Source organism: Chlamydotis macqueenii, chromosome 23 (assembly GCF_036417535.1).
Source record: "Chlamydotis macqueenii isolate bChlMac1 chromosome 23, bChlMac1.mat, whole genome shotgun sequence".
NCBI classification, from domain to species: Eukaryota; Metazoa; Chordata; class Aves; order Otidiformes; family Otididae; genus Chlamydotis; species Chlamydotis macqueenii.
In genome coordinates this window covers 3,845,552-3,863,079 of record NC_141578.1, presented here as the reverse complement: position 1 = coordinate 3,863,079, position 17,528 = coordinate 3,845,552, and the positions used below count along the sequence as shown (strand labels likewise).

Below are 17,528 nucleotides of genomic sequence, written 5' to 3'. Positions count from 1 at the left end.
CGCCTCCTGCCATCGCCCCAAGGAGCCAAACCTCATTTACCGGTTGGGGAAACTGAGGCAGGGAGGGGTGGGGGTGGCAGAGGCTTTGCTGAGGATGTGCCAGCAGACTCCGGGGCAAAAGCAGCCTCTTTGCTTCCCTTCCCCGGGCACAGAGCTGCCAAGGCTGGAGCACCCACCCGTGGGTCCTGGGCTTTGCCGCAGGGCTGTGGGAGTTTCCCAGACCCGCTCCCCCCTCCCGCCCCCCGCCCAGTTTTTGGGGAGGGAAACCCCACACCCAGCCGAAAGCGCAGCAAAGCCGACAGATCCCAATTTCGAGGCTGGGAGCCCAGCAACCTCTGCCTGCCCTGCGCCTCTCCCCTCCCCGGCTCTGCTCCATCCCCCAAAAGAAACTTTTCCTCCCCTCCCAGCTCCGCGCAGCGCGGCGGACGCGGGTGGTTGTTTGTTTGTTCTCGCAGCCTTTTTTTTTTTTTTTTTAAAGGAATTGGGGAAGGGAAAAAAAAAAAAAAAAAGGCGGCCGGAGCGGGGGCGGGAGGCGGCGGGGCCGGGGGATGCGGGGGCGGGCGCGGGGCTGAGCCGAGCCCCGCGGGGCCCAGGTGAGCGCGGCGGGGCGGGGGCGCGGGGCCGGCCCGCACTCGGCCCCTCTCTCCCCGCCGTAGCCGGCCCTGCCCCTGCCCCTCTCCGATGTCCCAGGCCGGCAACCGCCCAGCGAGCCCAGCCGAGAGCCGGCGAGCCGAGCCGGCCCTGCCCGGTACGGGGGGCTGCTGCCCGGGGGGGCACGGCTGGGGGGGGTGCGCACGGCTGGGGAGGGGCACACGGCTGGGGGGTGTGCACGGCTGGGGGGGTGCGCACGGCTGGGGGGGTGCGCACGGCTGGGGGGTGTGCACGGCTGGGGGGGTGTATGGCTGGGGGGGGCACGGCTGAGGGATGTGCACGGCTGAAGAGGGCACAGCTGAGGGGGGCTGTGGGGAAGGGGGGATGTGTGCGCGGCTGAGGGGTGTAGGGGCACGGCTGGGGGGTGTGCACGGCTGCGGGGGGCGTTTGGGGAGGGTTGGGTGCGTGGCCGGGGGGTGCACGGCTGGGGGAGAAGCGGGTGCTCGGGTTGGGGGGGGGGGTGGGTACGCGGTGAGGGGGGTGTGGGGAGGGGGTGTCTGTGCACGGCTGGGGGGTGGGAGTGAGAAGGGGGGTGTGGGTGCACGGCTCGGGGGGTGCCCCGCGAGGGACACATTGGTGGGGACGGTGCGTGAAGTGGGGAGGGGGCTGTGTGGAGTGCGTGTGCGTGGCTGGGGGGAGGCTGTGGGTGGCCAGCGAAGGGGTGCGTGGCTTTGGGGGTGAACGGCTGGGGGGGGGGGCGCGTGTGTGCACACGGCTTGGGGGGCGGTGGGTGCCTGGGGAGGGACTGTGCGTGGGTCTGCGTGTGCGTGGCTGGGTGTGCGCGCGGCTGGGGGGGCGTGTGCGTGTCCAGGAAGGCCTGAGGGTGTGCGTGCGTGTGCGTGGTTGTGTGCGGCTGAGTGGGAGCGTGCATGCGTGTGCATGCGTGTGCGTGTGCACGCCTGGCGCGGTGCGAGCGCAGCTGATGCAGCCGAGCCCCGTGGGGAGTTCGCAGCACAAACTTTGCAGCGGTTTCTGTCCCTCGGCCAAGCGCGCGGGGCAGCCGGGGCGCGGGGGCCAGCGCAAGCTGAAGGGGTTAAAATCACCCCCACGCTCCCCCCAGGAATGGGTGCAAGGGGCTGGGGGCTGTTCTGCAGCCTGGGGGGGGCTCCTTCCCCTCCCCGCAGCCACTTGCTGGAGGGGCAGGATCGGGCCATGGAGAAGTGGATGGAAAAGTTTTGGGGATACTCATTTTTCCCGCGGGGTAGAGCAGAGCCCCTCGAGTTGTCCAGGTGGTGTGGTCGGGGGTGCGAGGACCTGTGCTGGCGTCCCATGTGGAACGGTGTTCCACGGTTCACATGTGGAAACTGCATTAAAAGTCCTGATATGAGCCAAAAACCAAAATTCTGGAGCAGGAAGCTGATGGCGAGGGGTGGAACACCCCGATGCGTGCGCTGTCGGTGGCACAAAAGGGGCCAAATCCGCCCCGGGACCGGCTCTGAAACCGGCCGCGGGGGCACTGGGCACGGTGATGCACAGCAACCCGGCTTAGCGCAGCTGGATCTCTCTGCTTGTTGGCTTTGGCCCGCAGCGTGGCTGGGACCAAGTTTTGGAGAATACATCCTCTTGTTCTCTTCCCCCTGCTTTTCCAGCTGGATGCTGCCGGCTCCGCTTCCCGGCCGAACTCTTACGCCGCTTTGTGCTGCGGCCACGTCCCGGGGCCGAGGCAGCTGCGGGGGCTGCGCAGAGGTTTTTTTTTTTCCCCACTGGATTTCCTCCCGTTTGCTTTCCAGGTGGGAAATGGTGAACCGGTAACGCACGGACCTAGCGCAAAAAAAGCTTTTGTACGGAACTCGCCGCTGGCCTGGCTTAGGAGGAGCGCTGAGCGGTGGCGACTGTGAGATCGAGCGTGGGGTGTTTTAAAAAGCAGTTCGGAAATCTGTTAAATGCGTCGGGGGGAAAATGGCGTTGCGGCTTCTCCGCGTTCCCAGCCGCACGTGAGCGGTGTGTGGGCGCAGCGTGGCTCAGCCTCCTGGTTGTACTGGTGTCCCGAGCGGGAGTGCTGGGTCCCAGCTGAGATGTCTGGGAGCCCGTGGGTGCCCATGGTGGAGGGGTGTCACCTCCATCCCAAACCAGCCCCTAGCCCGCTCCCCTCTTCTCCAGTTCCTCCCGGAGATGAGCACAGACCCGGGGTGGGCAAACCCAAGCAGCCCTGGACCAGATTTGTCTCCTTTAGACCCCACTTTCGCGGCGTACAAAGCTGGGGAGGCACGGGGGTCTCCAGGATGCCCTCAATTTCCATCTGCCTGGGCTCCCAGGGCCACATTTCGTGCTGAGGGAATATCCCTGTCCCGTCTCAGGGAGCTGCTTTCCGATCGCGTGTCTTGAGCTTTGAATTCTTGCTCATGTCACGTCTTTCTTTCTTTTTTCTTTTTTTTTTTTTTTTTTTTTGGTGAGCAATGAATGGACAGGGTCCGGTTTGTCTTCCGTGCTTGTTTGGCCTCGTGATGTTTCGGTGCTGAGCCATTATCACTTGAGCAGCGTCCAGGGGCTCTGTCACGCACCACGGAGCCTGGGAATTTTTGCTCGACTCCCTTTCTGATGCTTGGCAAATGAGACCGGCTAATTTGGTCACGCCGAAATAAATGGGGAAAGTGAGGGGCCTGAGTGGTTTGGCCCAAGTTAGCGCATCGTGGGCAGGGTCGGGTTGGCGTTGCCGTGCTTGGTCCCCTTTCCCAGCCCGAGGACGAAGCCCGTTTCCCGGATTTTGTTCCTTGGCATCCCTGAAGACGGGCCGGGTGCCATCCCCACAGGCACGCTGCAAACCAAGCCCTCGAAATAGCCGCAGGTAGTTTGCAGAGGAGCCTCGGAGAGAAGAGGCGATTGTCTGCCTGTGGGGAGCGTGTGGGGTATAATTATTTTTTGGAGGAATTAGCAGAAAACAGGAGAAAAACAGAAAGCCCTTTGGCCGACGGGATTATTTTTGTCCTTCCCTTCATGAGGGGGAACGGGGGCAGCGGGCGAGGGGCTTCGCTTATGGGAAGCAAACCCAAGGAGAGGTGCTGGAGGCAAATCCATCTCCAGAAGAAAAATCTTTTCCCTCAGGTTTGGCTCCGCTCATTCCCACCTCCCTCCTTCCCTTTCCCAGCAGGACAGCTGCTGCGTGGGGCCACCACCGCGTCCCCCCCTCCGTGTCCCCACAGGCGTCGGCAGCTCTGCGGCTCTTTGCTGGGAGCCACACAAGGACCGTGCACTTTTTCTTTTTTTTTTTTTTTTTTTCCCTTTAATTTTTTCTGCCTGTTCCCAAGGATTTTGCCCTGAGGTGGAACAGGAGGCAGAAAGCTATTGCGTGCTGCAGCCCCACCAACGCGGCTCTGCCTCGCTCGCCCCAAATACCGGGGTCGTGCTGCCAGCCGGCTCAGGGTCTCGAGCACCCGTGGGTGCTCCTGGGCAGGGTCGGTGCCACCAGCACTGGGGTACCCATTACTGGGACCCTGTCCTGCGCTGGGAGGGGGGCGGAAACAAAGGCAGCCGCCTCCAAGGTCAAAATAAAAAGGTCTTTGCTTGTCTCCGTGCTGATTTTGAACGAAACTGCTTGCAGATTTGCACACAGACATCCTGTAAGTGCAAAAGAGCCAAAAAAAAAGCCCTAAAAGAAACAAAATTCATGGGTTTTTTACCCCAGATAAAAGACTTTTTGCACCGAAAGATTAATTTCTGTTTTCTTTCAAAGTTTTTCATCTGCTCATGAAAATGCTTGGGTTTTTTTAATTTATTTTTCTTTGAACAACAATAACAAAACTGCAGAAAACAAAAAAAAAAAGGCAGATTTCTGGCTTTTTTTTTTCCCAAATGTTTCTGGTTTTGAGCAAAACAAAGCAAGCCCTGGGGGCTGTGCCTCTTGCTACCCCGGCGTCCCGGTCCCGCTCCAGCTCCTTATTGAATTTCCTTGGAAAGCTCCTGCTCCAGTCTGTGAGTTGCAGAAACCCAAGCTGCCCTCTGGGCATTTTCTGTCGTTTTTCTGATTTTTTTTCCCCGATCTCTGCCTTGCTCGGGCCGGGATGGGCACCAGCAGCCTCCCAGGGCTGCGCTTGGGTTGTACTGGTGGAAATGAGCTGGTGCGTAGCAGCAGGGATGGGATAACTGGGATTTTTTTTTTTCCCCAAATCCCAATCTTCAGGCTTTGTCCACTGCAGCCGCACGCACGCGTGCTTCTGCCCATCTCCGTTTGATCTTCAGCCGCTGTTGGACTTGATGTTTGACTTGGGGGGGAAGGTCCCCGCCTTGCACCGGTGTCATCCCACTGTCTTTCCGTGGTGCATCCTCGGCTCTGCGATGGGGCGGATCAGAGAGCGGGCAGTAGCTTCGGGAAGCACTTTCACCGCAGTCCCGTCCTCTTCTGGGATGCCTTCTGCTGGGATCCCCTTCTGCTGCCCTGACCTTTGCAGAAGACCTTGTTCTCACCTCACCCTGGTCATCCTGCAGCTCCTCTGAAACCGCTTTGGGGTCTGTGGTTCAAAGAAACCCCAACCTAGCAAACGCACAAAGCTACGGGATGGTTGGGCACCAGGACTGTGGAGTTTTGGGGCTCCATCACCATGGGTTCTTGCTTTGGGCAAATCCCTTTTACGTGCCTCAGTTTCCCCATCGGGCTGAGCAGCTTAGAGCTGCGGCCATGCTGATGCAAAATACGTGGAGATCGAGTGATGTGTGACGGGCACTGGCTTAAAACCGTACCCCGGGTAGATCTCGGGATGAAAGGTGCTGCGTAAGTGCAAATTATTATTCTTGTTAATAACGATGTCCACCAGCTCACATTTATCTGCTCTTCAATTAACTTTTTTGAAGGACTCTTAGCAGGTTAGAAAGACACAAATTTTCCCTGGCAGAACCTGTGCTGGTTTGACCCCGTAAGGTTACACAATTACTGTACTGGCGTGGTCCCTAATTAGCCTCTCCGTAATTTTCCCCAGCGTAGCGGTGTGGCTCCTTGCTCTGTAATTCCCAGAATCTCCTTGGATCTGATAGGCATCGCGTTAGCCGCTTGCCAGGCGTTGAGGATAATTGCTTGTCCTTAAGGACACCGGGGATGTCGCAGGATCTTCTCCTGCATCCTTCCTCCGTGCCAGGCTCCCACGACGCGGGGGCTTAGCCCGCACCGGTGAGCGCTGAGCCGGCACGGTGCTCCTCAAAGTCAATGGAAGTTGACTCAACCCCAGGTTGGGTTGTTGACCCTTGGGTCAACGTGGACCTTTGCGTGATGGGCTTCGTAGGGATGCCTGGGCACGGGGTGCGCGCCCCAAACCTGGAGTCGGGGTTTTGTTGCCGGAGGAGCTTTTGGCTGAGGTCAAACGCCGACAGACTGGGTAGACGCTGGTCCTGGCCTGTCTGGCTGGCCCAAAATTCTTCTCTTCCTACCCACCCACGGCTATAAATAACAAATAATAACAACTCCCAGGCTGGCAAGCTGTTTGGGGTTTTGTGGTTTTTTTTTGCTTTGTTTTGCTTTTTTGCATTTAGGAAGTAACTTTTCATAGAAACTCATATTTTTTTTTGACCGGATTCCTCATTGTCCCAGAACTGAACTGTTTATCCAAAGCATTGCAGAGGGACATGGGGGCAAACGCTTTCCGGGAGAGAAGCAGAGCTGTGCTGGATGTGTCCCGGCCATGCTCAGCAGCTCCGGGCACCTCTCCTCCTTCCCTTCCCACCCTCCTTTTCCTTTCCCCGAGTGTCACAGAATCTGAAAACGCTTGAGCGCATTAATTTCAGACTGAATGTAAATAAGCCGTTGGGATTTTTCCCAGTTGAGCAAACTTTCAAACCAGAATTTCGCTTTCCTCTCTTCCAGCCTGGCTCATGGGATTGGAAGGATTTGCTTCAGCGCTGTCTCTTCTGCACTTGAAACCACTTAATCGAGCTCGAAAATATCCCTCGGCTGGGTCAGACAGGCACCTGATTGGGCCGGGCAGCGCGTATGGGAAAACCAAGAGAGATTACGCGCTCGTTTTTTCTGCGTAGAACAGATTAGAAAGCTCCCAAACTAAATATTGCCGCAAGGTAGCGTGTTGTTGATGGCAAGCGCCTCTGTTTGCGTCTCCGTCCAGCGTTATCCCGTCCCTGACCCGCCATTCCTGAGGAATTCAAGGGAGAGAGAAGGGGGGACGGGAGACTCTCCTGAGCGTCTCCACGTCGGCAGGAGTCGGCGTTAGGTTCGGATGCTCTTCACGTCCAGGAGAGCCCGGATGTGGATCCAGAGGTGTCGGGACCCTTCTCCCTCCCTTTCGCAGCGGGTTGACGCTGCCTGCTCCAAGCGTGCAGCCTGCTGAGGAGATGGGCTTTGCTTCTGAGCACGCTGGTCCAAGCCTGTCCTTAGTTTCCTCGTGACCAAGGCGTTTTTCTCTGCCGTGCTGCCCGTTGCTGCCATGCAGCCGTGTGTGGGGCACCCATGAGGTGTCCGTCCATCTTCTGCTGTCAGATTTCTTCTTCTTTAGCGAAAGGCACTTAGATGGAGGAAGCACAGCTCCATCAGAGATCCCAAGCAGCCAGGCAGATCGTCTGTGGCGTCGAGCCACATCTTGGGAGAGCTGAGCAGGAGCCACAGGAAAACCTGGCTGGGTTTGACCCAAAAGCGTGGCTCCAGCTTTGCATCTTGCCACATCCTCCGTGCCATCCCAGCTGCAGAGAAGGAAACCCACAGGTCCCCATGAGCCTTAGGATGCTGCGGCCGTGCTGGCTGCGGTGTCCCCGGGGGACGGGTTAGCTCAGACCTGCAAGCTCATCAGGAGTTAAGCGCGCTTCCCAAAGCACAAATACTTTTTCCCCTGATCAGGACAACGGCTGGTGGTTGCCCCAGCAGCTCCTGCAGCTGCTGGTGATGCACGGTGGCTCCTTCCCACAGCCGGTGCTCCCAGAGGGATGTTTCGTACAGTTGATTTTGCAAGAGCATTGCAAGATACACAGTCAAAGCCGATGAAACCTTACAGCTTCTTCAGATCCTCTCTGAGGATCTCCTGAGAGATCTCCTCTCTCCTTTTTTTTATCAAATCTCGTGGTGCGTGGTGGACTTTGGAGCTCAGGGATGTCTCAGGGCTTTTATGATGGGTGGATGTGGACTTTGTAAATCGGGGGAACAATCAGCAAACCTGACCCCTGTGCATCTCCTGGGCTCGGCAGCCAGCAGGCAAAGAAAGTAGTTCCACGTCTATCAGCTTTCCTAATCTTCTGTACCTTAGGGCAGCGCTGTGATTTGTTGAAGCCTGGCTTATTATTTTTAAATGCCTTATTATCTCTGTTCCCATGAACAAAATGTGAGTCGCCCTCCCTGTGCCACGTTACCTTCGTTTCTCCCTTGTATTTTACGGGATGGGGCAGTGGAGACCCAGGCTCTCGTCCCAGGGTATTTCTCTGCCGCGTGATGAGCGTTTGCCCCGGCTGAGAAGGGGCTGGGGATGCGGCTGCGGTGGGAGCGCAGGCAGGGAAGGCGATGGATGTCCCATCCCGAGGGCTGCCTCTCCTGAGGGCTTTGTCTGCGTTTTGCCCGGGCTTGTGGTTGCTTTTAAACCCAGCGGGTTTAGGTCAAGCCTCGTCTTGTTCTGGCGGCAGCAGGGCGATAGCAGGGGAGGGAGGGAGCCGGTCCTTGCCTTGGTGGCCGTGGGAACAGGGGACCCCCAGAGGGGACCTCACCTTGCTGGAGACCCCCTGCCAGACCCCAGCGATGGGGGGACAGAGCTGCTCCTCCACGCACCTCTTCCCGCGCTCTCCCTCGTTGCTTGGCGCAGTGTGGTTTGGGGAGCAGGAACCCCTCTCCTGAGGGGGCTTCGTGCCCCAAAATGAGGGTTTGGAGGAGCCATGAGGACATGCGGCCAGGGGGGCAGGGGATTATCTGCCGTGGGATGCCTGTGGAGCCGTATGTCCCACGTGTGTGCCCATCCTGGTCTGTCAGGGGATGTGCCGGCGCTGGGGGTCTGTCCGGCCGGCTCTCCCTGTGCCATCAGGGGTGATGCCTCTTCCTTGGGTGGGCTTCGCCAGGCTTGTTCGGGAGCTGCTGCACCCATGCATGAGCGTTTCCCTGTGCATTCCCACTGCGTTTCCCTGTGGGTGGAAAGGTGCCTGGGAAGTGCCCAGACCCAGCAAACCGGCAGCGTGGGGCAGGATTTGCGCTGAGCCCACCCGTGTCCAGGCTGCGCCTATCTGCATCTCGCTCCCGGGGGATGCCATGCCCTTGGGGGTCAGCTCCGTCCGTACCCTCCCCACGGATGTGCAGCGACGGAGAAGTGAAGGGAAGGACTAGCTTACCCAAATTTCTCTCCTGTCTTATTTTTGTCTCTCTCCCTGGCCAGCTTGTTCTAGTGGGAGTTAATTTAATTGCCGTCTTCCTCCCTGCATCGCTGTGGCGGTGTGAGACCTCTCGTTGTGCGGGGTAATTACGTGGGTGAAGTGGCCACGGCAAAAACGAGCCTTGTCTCGAGAGTCAGCGGGCCGGCACGCTCGCCATCCGTACGGCAAAGCTCGGGGTCCGAACAGACCCTCCTCGTCCCCAGCCCCTTGGGAATGGGCATGGAGCGGACAGATGTGGCAGAGGCAGGGATCAAGTCTCCCGGTCAGCCGTGGAGATGAATTCCCCCTGTCTTCAAAGCGGCTGCCAGCCCCTCACCCATTGCAGCACCTGATTTTCCAGCTCTTTTTCCCAGTGTGAATTGCTCACTGGAGAGGGGAGAGCAGAGCAGGGGACTCGACGATCGTGGGGCTGCTCTGCGCACCCCCAAAGTCTTGGCTGTTGGTTTTTAAGCCCTGAGCACATTTGGGAATCTCATAGCAAAAACTGGAGCATCTCCCCGGCTGTGCCAGTGCCCGGTGGCTCGGACCACGCAGGAGCTGCACCCTCCGCGCTCTGCACCGGACTCGGGGCTTTGTCCAGAGCTCCCCAGCCATCGAGAGTTCTGTCTCGAGGTTTAACAGGCTTTAGATCAGGCGCTGGGCTGAACGCCACAGCTCTGACTCAGGCTGGTCCAGGTTGGGACACGACGGAGGCCGCGGCTGCAGCAGCACGCGGTTATTATTCACCTGGACACCGCGCCTGCGGGTAGATGACAGCCTGCTCTCTTCTCCTCGCTGGGCTTTCGCAAGGCGTGGGAATGAGTTTTCTCCTTTCCGGGGCTCGCGTGCTCCCACTCCACTTGGGATTTGGAGCCAACTGTGCAAAATTCAGCGGGAGCTGCTGAATTTCCCATGGTTGAGCCCCAAAATTGCTCTGCCTGTGGGGAGAGCAGAGAGCAGGGCTCTGCATCGAGATGAGCTTTCCTTCCCAGCAAACGCCCTGTCGCAGGAGCTCCGGTGCCCCGGGCTGGACCAGCATCCCGGGAGGGGCGGAGAGGATGGTCCTTTGGGGAAACTGAGGCAGATGGGGTGTAGCAGAGCTGGGAGCTGAACGAGCATCGCTCTGTGTCCAGGCTCCTGCCGACCCCGGGGTGCGGATGGGACCCTGCGCCTCCCTTGTAGGGCCCGTTGTTGTAGTCCCTGTAATTACACGTGTGAGGTCTGCCTGCCTTCCTCCCCGGCTCCTGCATGTAGGACCTCTTGTTACATTGAGTATAACGAAGAGCCCGAGGTCTCTCTCCCCCCCTGCCACCCGCCCTTGCCTGCCTGCGTGTAGGACCTCTTGTTATAGCCAGGGAAATTACGGGTCTTTGGTCTCCCTCCCTTTGCCCAAGCTATAATTTAGTTTTATATAAAGCGTGGTCCAGCCCCTGTGGTGCAAGCGGCCACTATTCCGGGTGCCAGGGAGAGGGATGGAGGGCTGAGGAAGGGGGCTCGCGGTGGGTGGGGGTGTCCAGACCCAGTGACCCCTGCTAGACGCTCCACGGCGGCTGTCTCCTCGCTGGGTTTCTGCGAGGGGGTGTGCGGTGCTGGGGTTTATCCCCGCGAGGAGTAACGCAGCTCTCATTTTGGGTTTTGCTTGCCCCGTCGGGGGGGTCCCGCAGGGGCTGCTCCTGCCCCAGAGCACGCGGGAACGTGAGGGGAGGTGGCAGGCGAAGACAGTGGCTCTTTCATGGGAAGGGGGGATGAAAAATCCAACTTGAACTGCTGAGTGTAACCAGATCCCTGGCTTTTTAGAGCAGGAATGTGGGACCTCGGGAAGGCTTTTGGGAGGGTGCTGCAGAACTGCTGGCTTCGCAGCGGGGTGAGCGGCTGCAGAGTGATGCAGCCCCGATGCCCATCCCCAGCAGCCCCCAAAAATCCCTCGCAGTGCTCCAGCTCTTCCCCTCTACTCCGTACGGGGCGGCTGGATTTGACTCACGCCCAAAATCAGAGTCCCAGAGCGCCGACCAGTGCCGTTTGCAGCGACTGGGGATGTGCTATGGGTTGCTGTGGGTTTGGGTGACAAGGGGGGGGCTCTGCCCACAGCTCGGTGCACCCCGGGGTGCTCAGCAGCTCCAACCCCGTTTCTCTTGCAGAGGCGGGTGAAACCTCGCACCCTTCGCCCCGGCGCACGCCAGCGGCACCGTCGGCAGAGCCCCAGCCGCCCGTCCGCCCCTCGGCACCGAAGAAGGAGAAGCCCCTGGAAGACCATGAATCCCAAAAAGTCGTGACAAAGGGCCCCCGTCCCGAGCTCACGGGCGCTCCCGAAGCTGTGACATGTGAGTGTTTCCCTCCGTGGGGGCACGTGCATCTCGTGCCCGTGCTTTGGGGTTCTGCCATCTAATCAGCAACAGGGCTCATTAAAAAGGAGGGCAGCCGTGGTGGGAAGCTGTCTCCTCCTCGTTCCGCTCTTCCCCACATCAAAGGAAAAAAGATTTTAACCGAGCGTGAGTCACCGGGAGCCGGGGGGAGGGAAGGGCAGCATCCAGCAGCGGTGTGCTGATGCTTTTTGCTGCCGTCGCCCTCGGGACTGGCTGGAGGCAGAGCGGGAGGAAGGCGGGAGGCTGGAGGAGCTCTGGGTCGCGTTGGGGTCCTCCTGGGATGCCGCGGTGGGAAGAGGGACTGGTCCCAGGGTCAAGGAGCTGGCTGCCGGGATGGAGCATCCCCCGATGCCGCAGCGGAAGAGGGGGGACCCCCTGGCAGAACAGGCCTTTCCAGGGCTCTGCGGTCCCAGCCAAGCGAGGGACGTGCAGCAGCCGTTTGCTGGAGCAAAGGGAGATGCTTCCCGTCGGGACAGCTCTTGCCTCAGCGTATCCAGGGCAAGGGTGAGGCTGGTGCAAAGCCTGAACCAGCAGCGGTCTGCGCCGAGGGTCTGGTTTTGCTGGAGGCACTGGTGAAGCCGAGCATCACCTCCCCCATTCCTGCTGCTGCAGACCTGCCGGTCCCCCCGCGGCCAGAAATACAGAAACGGGAGGGGACCGGGGTGCCCTTGCTCCATTTCCCATTGCAGGGGCGGGAGAGCAGAGCTGGCAGACATGGGAGACCCGGGGGTCAGGCTCTCCTGGAGTTGCACCGTCCATCCTTTCCCTGGCCCCCAGCCTGGATCCGAGGGTTTTGCTCCCAGGCTGCCCCTTACGCACGCAGCCGTTCCCCTTTCGTTGGATGCGAGCGCGCGGCTTTCCCTTCCAAGGAGCGTAGAGGGGATGGATGCTTCCCAATGCAGGAGAGGGAGGGAGAGTGGGAAGGAGGTCGCAAACTTTGAGGAGCGGACACGCAGGGTGGGAAGGGGAGGGGACGGCAAAATCCGGGCGCTCCTGACGGTGTACGTGGAGCGAGGCGAGCGCACGTTTCCTCAGCTGGAGCTCGAGCCCTCGCGCAGCATCTGGGAGCTGGGCCGGCTGCCCACAGACATTCTGCACCTCTGAGTCACGCCGCAGCCTGCTGCACCCTGCGTGGTGCGGCTCCACGCAGCCCCCTCCCCAGCCCACCCCCACGCAGCCGCCCCGTGGGCCCCAAGGCTGGGGGGGCCGTGGCCGCCCGCATCCCGCTTGTGGGGAACCCCCTGCTTCTTCCCCTCTTTGGGAAACAAGGTTCAGTTCCCTGCAGAGCATCGCTTCCAGCATCCCTCACAGTGCTGCTGTTCTGGGGGGGTCACCATCGCTTGTGGGGGGGGGAGATGCCCCCCTCTGGGAGTTACTGGGGAGCACAGTTAGGCTCCCCCATGGGACGGTGGAGGGGGTGACGGTGGCATTTTCGGGCCAGCCTGGCACACGGAAGCTCAGGAGGGACCAGGCAGCAAAGGGGCCCTGGGGTCTCGTTGCCAGGATCAGTACCCCCAAGGCTCAGCGCTGCGGGTCGAATCCTGCCAGGCTTCTTAAAAAAAATCAATCTTTTGGCAGTTTGGGAGCAACTGGAGCGGGGATTGCGGGTTTGGGGCTCGGGATATTGAGTTTCAGCCCAGCAGCAGACTCCGCTCAGGCGGCCACGATGCGCTGGTTGGGCCAAGCCCCGTTAGCGGCTCGGGAAGCCGATTTTTGGCAGAGGCGACGGTCGGGAGGCTGGGAGCAGGACGAGCGCCGCTGCGCTTCGGGCATCGGTCCAGCGAGCCCTGGCGATGCTGCACAGGGAACGTGAGCTGAGCCAGCGCCGCAGCTGCGCCGGGGAGCGATGCTTCGGGCGAGAAACACGAAATGAGCATCCGGGAGGTGTTTAGTTGTCGAAGAGCAGGCGATTTCCCCCAAAGCCCTGGTTTTCCACCCCACCTCCACTAGGCAGATGCAGTGGGGGCCGTCGGGTGGGCTGATCCCCCCGGCTCCTGCCCGGACACCCACGTTATTGGGGAACGTTACGCACTGCTCCACCTTGGTCCTGGATTGAAGATGTCTCTCTTAGGAGAGCTTTGCGATCCTGTGAGTTGAAGGTTCTCCTAAAAAATGGAAGATATTTTTCCTAACTTAGAGAGGGGAATTACTGGCTGCCTCTCCCTGCCACTCGCTGGAACCGGGGCGTGATTTTGATTTACAAACAGTTTAATCTGAGGAATGCGGCGAAATGGAGAATGCCAAAGCAAGCGCGCTGCTGTGCAAACCCCCGGAGAAACCCAGCACGCGGTGCCATAGAGCGTTCGCTGCCGTTTGGCACGGCCACCCTCCATCTCGGTGTCACTCGGTGCCCCCACCGGTCACAGGCGGTCAAGGGCACTGGAGAAGGATGCCTGGCAGCCAGCTCCGTCCAGGAGTTTTTTTTCACGGGGAAACACATCCCATTTAGTCCAAAACCTGCCTTCCATTTCTCCTTTCTGCCCTTCTCCCACCCCTCCAGCTTCCAGCCCGCTCTCCCCGCTCAGCTCCAGTTATTTTACTTTCCCTTCCCAGCGCCCGCCAAAGACGCAGCGTTTCGCCCAAGCGCCCGGTTCAGCTTCCTCCGCGGTCTGAGCCCAGCTCAGTCTGGCAGAGCTGGGTGCTGGGTCCGTGCGCTTGTGGTTTTTAACCTCCATCTGTTTTATTTTCGCTAGCGAGGACGGGTGCAGGACAGGGACCGTCTGTGCCCACTGCACCCCTTGGGTCCCCCCGTGCCCCACGGCTGCCCTGCTCCTGTTCCCCCACAACCGGAGGTGCCTTTGCCCTCGAGCCTGAATCACCCCTTGTTTACTGCTCCGGGAGAGGAAAACCAAATTTTTGGTTTGGCCAAAGCTCCGTCAGGCGGGATTTTATTTGTGGCTTCAATTGGCGTCGCTGCGGCGGCGGGGGACAGGTGCTCGAAGCCCCCACCCTGGTGCTGGGTTCCCAGCGCAGAAGGACGGCGGCGCGGGGACGCGGTGCCGGGCGGGAGCGAAGGGCTGAGCTGCGCCGCTGGCTCCGGCAGCATCCCGGCGGGGCTGCGGCGTGCGAGGGCTGGAGGGAGGCGCAGACAGAGCAGATCCTTGTTTTCCTCCTCCTGCAGAGAAGTTCAGCCAGAGGCTGGGGAGACTGTTAATTAAGCGGCCAATTCGTGGGGAGATGAGGAATCCGGCTCTCCAGTGACGCTTCATCTTCTCTGGTTTTACGGACAGCGATGGGGATGCCCCAGAGCTCCGGCCGGCAGCTCGGTGCCCTGGGCTCGTGGGACGGTGGCGTGTGGAACGGCAGCTCTCTGCTGGAAGCAGCCACAGGCTCTTCTCTTCCCCGCTCAGCACGGGTGCCTCGCCGTGTCTCTGCACCCGCTCCGGTCGGCTTCGGTGGCTTTGTCCGTCCTGCCTGTGCTGGGACCCCAGGGGACCTCCTCCTCCAGGTCCTCTGCTGAGTTTTGGCCGTTGCAGCACGTCCTTCACGACAAGTCTTTATGCTTTGCTCTTTTTTTCATCCCTTCCTCTCTCTCCTTCTCTCCAGCCGTCTCCTCTTCTGCATTTCCCTTTCCATCTCCATCCTCTTGGACCTGTTAGCGTCACTTCGTCCCATCCACGAGGCCACTCCGTGTCCAGCTGGGGACCAGGTTCCCGTGCAGTGACATGGGACTGGGCGTGGGTTTCTCCCCCAGCGGAGCGCTGCGGGGAGGGCTCGGGGGGGCTAACCTGCTGTTCTCACCCCCCCAGGCCAGCCCCAGGTGCGAGCAACCCCGCAGCCCCCCAGCCCCTGCACCCACCTGCTGCAGAACGGTGCCGGGCGAGGGCCGGATCCCGGTGGTGCCAACGGGGAGGCGGGGAACGGGATCTTCCGCCCCCTCCCCAGCAGCCAGAAGCCTCACCGCAAGCTGCAGACCCACCACTCCATCAACAGCCAGAGCAGCAAGAAGAGCAAGGGCAGCTCCAAGTCGGCCTCTTCCCACATCCCTATTGAGGCACAAGAAGGTACCGGCTCTCCCCGGCGGGGTCCCTTTCCAGCCATTCTCCTCCAGCCCCACATCCCTTGGGATTTCTCCTGTAGCATCCTTCCAGCCCACCGGGACCCCTGGACCTGGGCGCCAGCTGCGCTCCCCTCCTGGCAGCTTTCTGCAAGGGTGGGTGCTGAGCGAGGTTGCCTGGTGTCCTCCAAAATTGGTCTTTCCTGGGGTCTGGGTGTGTCTCTGGGTGTTGAGGGAGGCCCTTGGAGCAGCGCCTGGCTCCCAGCCCCTCTTCCCACCCCTTCCATTAATTCCTGAGGGAGGATTTCCACCCTCACTGGGCTGAGCATCCATCCGCCGGCTGCTGCCTCACCCAGCTGTGCCGTTGTCCACTCTCCGGTCGTTCCTCCACAGACTGCTGCGTCCACTGCATCCTCTCCTGCCTCTTCTGCGAGTTCCTGACCCTCTGCAACATCGTGCTGGACTGTGCCACCTGCGGTTCCTGCACCTCCGAGGACTCCTGCATCTGCTGCTGCTGCTGCAACTCGGGCGAGTGCGCGGACTGCGACCTGCCCTGCGACATGGACTGCGGCATCATCGACGCCTGCTGCGAGTCGGCCGACTGCCTGGAGATCTGCATGGAGTGCTGCGGGCTCTGCTTCTCTTCCTGAGGGGCCGCGCTAGGTGCGGGGGGAACCAGGGGACCCCCCCTGCCCCCTCCAGCCCCTCCTGCAGCCGGTCCCCGAGCTGGTGGTGGGGACGCCCAGGTGTGAAACGCCGAACGAGGGAGCCCGGCGAAGGAGGAGAGCGATACCCCTCGTCGCAGAGCTCATCCTCGCAGCTGGGGAGCCGGGCTCGGTCCTGCCTGGGGAAGCGTGAACCCAGGGGGCCGCGGGGGCTGCGGGGACGGCCGGCGTCCCATCACGCTCTACCTCTTCCCCGCAGCGGGCCGCTTTGCTGAGGATCGCCGGAGCCTCCTGCCACCTGAGCCGAGAGCAGGAGTGCACGCCCTGCGCCCCGCAGAGCCCGCGGGTGCCACCCCAGGGTTGGGGACAGCCCGTCCCACTGCCACCGCCCGCGGCTGCCCCAGGACAGTGGTCTGGGTTCGTTGCTCTGGTTTACACCGGGGTGGCACGGAGCATCCTCATCCCCACCCAGGACCGCGCCCCCCCCACCCCAGGCTGGGCCCAGTACGGAGCTGTGCTGGGAGATGCCAGATGTCCCGTGTGCGGGATGCGTCCTGCCAGCCCCTGCCCCTCCTCGGTGCCGAGATCGGCAGCCACGTGCAATACCCGCCGCCCGCTCCCCTCCCTACCGTGCCGGCATGGAAGAAGCTTTTCCTTCACCGGTCCCTGCAGCAGGGTTGTGGCTGGGGTGACCCCAAACTGTTACCGACCCTGCGTGCGTCCCCGGTGGGACGGGGTGGCTCGGTTGGTGCCAAATGACCCCCCAGGAGTTGTTGGCCCCATCCCCTCACCCCGGGGTCAGGGCTTGTGGCTGGCTGAGGGTGGAAAATGCCCCGTTGAAGGGCTGAGGAGATGGGGAGGGAAGTGTGACAGGTTTGGTTATTTTTGTCTCTTTTCATTTGTTACTGTAAATAAAGGTCTTTCTTCATTTCTGACCGATGGCTGCCCCGCCGCGTGCTCTGCAGGGCTGTGTCCCCCGTCCCCGTGCCTGCACCCCCATCCTGTTCCCAGCTGCGGGCACGGGGCGCAGAAGCTGTGGGGCTCCTTTGGGGACACGGGATGGCTCGGTGACGGCTCCGGGGTGCTCCCGCTCTGGTCCTTGCACCAGGAGATGCCAGAGGAGCCCCTGCTCTTCACTCTGGGGACCCTGGCCCCATTGCAGCACCGTCCTCAGCTCCTCCCGGGGCTCTGCCCCACAGCAGGACCCCCGAGCTGCGTCGTCTGCCGCGGGGACAAGACTTTCCTCGAGGAGAAAAAGTAAATGGTGCGAATTCCCGGCTGCGGGGCTGGGGTGGGTACAGGATGCCCAGGGTTGGCATGGGGCTGCGGGAGCTGGTAGCCCTCCAAATTCGGGTGGCATGGGCACTCCTGCTGCCCGCCAGCCCTGCAGCGGGACCACCAACCATGCTGTGCTGTCCCGTGCTGTGCTGTGTCGTGCAGGTGAGAGATAGGACTTGGCCATCCTGGCGAGGCTGCTGCCTGGGCTGAAGTTGAACGAGGAGGGGAAAAAAAATACTTAAAAATCCGGGCCAAATGGGTCAGTTGGTCACAGCGACACGGGCTGGTTTGGGATCTGGGCTGCCTGCCCTCCAGCGC

The 17,528-nt window shown here is 61.0% G+C and overlaps 1 protein-coding gene across 1 annotated transcript; it reads left to right on the top strand.

Moving 5' to 3' along the window:
- Positions 1-589: 589 nt before the first annotated feature.
- Positions 590-16,829, top strand: MDFI (MyoD family inhibitor). The gene is made up of 4 exons (XM_086765724.1): positions 590-748; positions 11,046-11,228; positions 15,020-15,274; positions 15,661-16,829. Exons 1-4 carry the CDS (start codon positions 682-684, stop codon positions 15,915-15,917), a joined length of 762 nt encoding a protein of 253 aa, XP_086621850.1. The 5' UTR covers positions 590-681; the 3' UTR covers positions 15,918-16,829.
- The last annotated feature ends 699 nt before the right edge of the window (positions 16,830-17,528 follow it).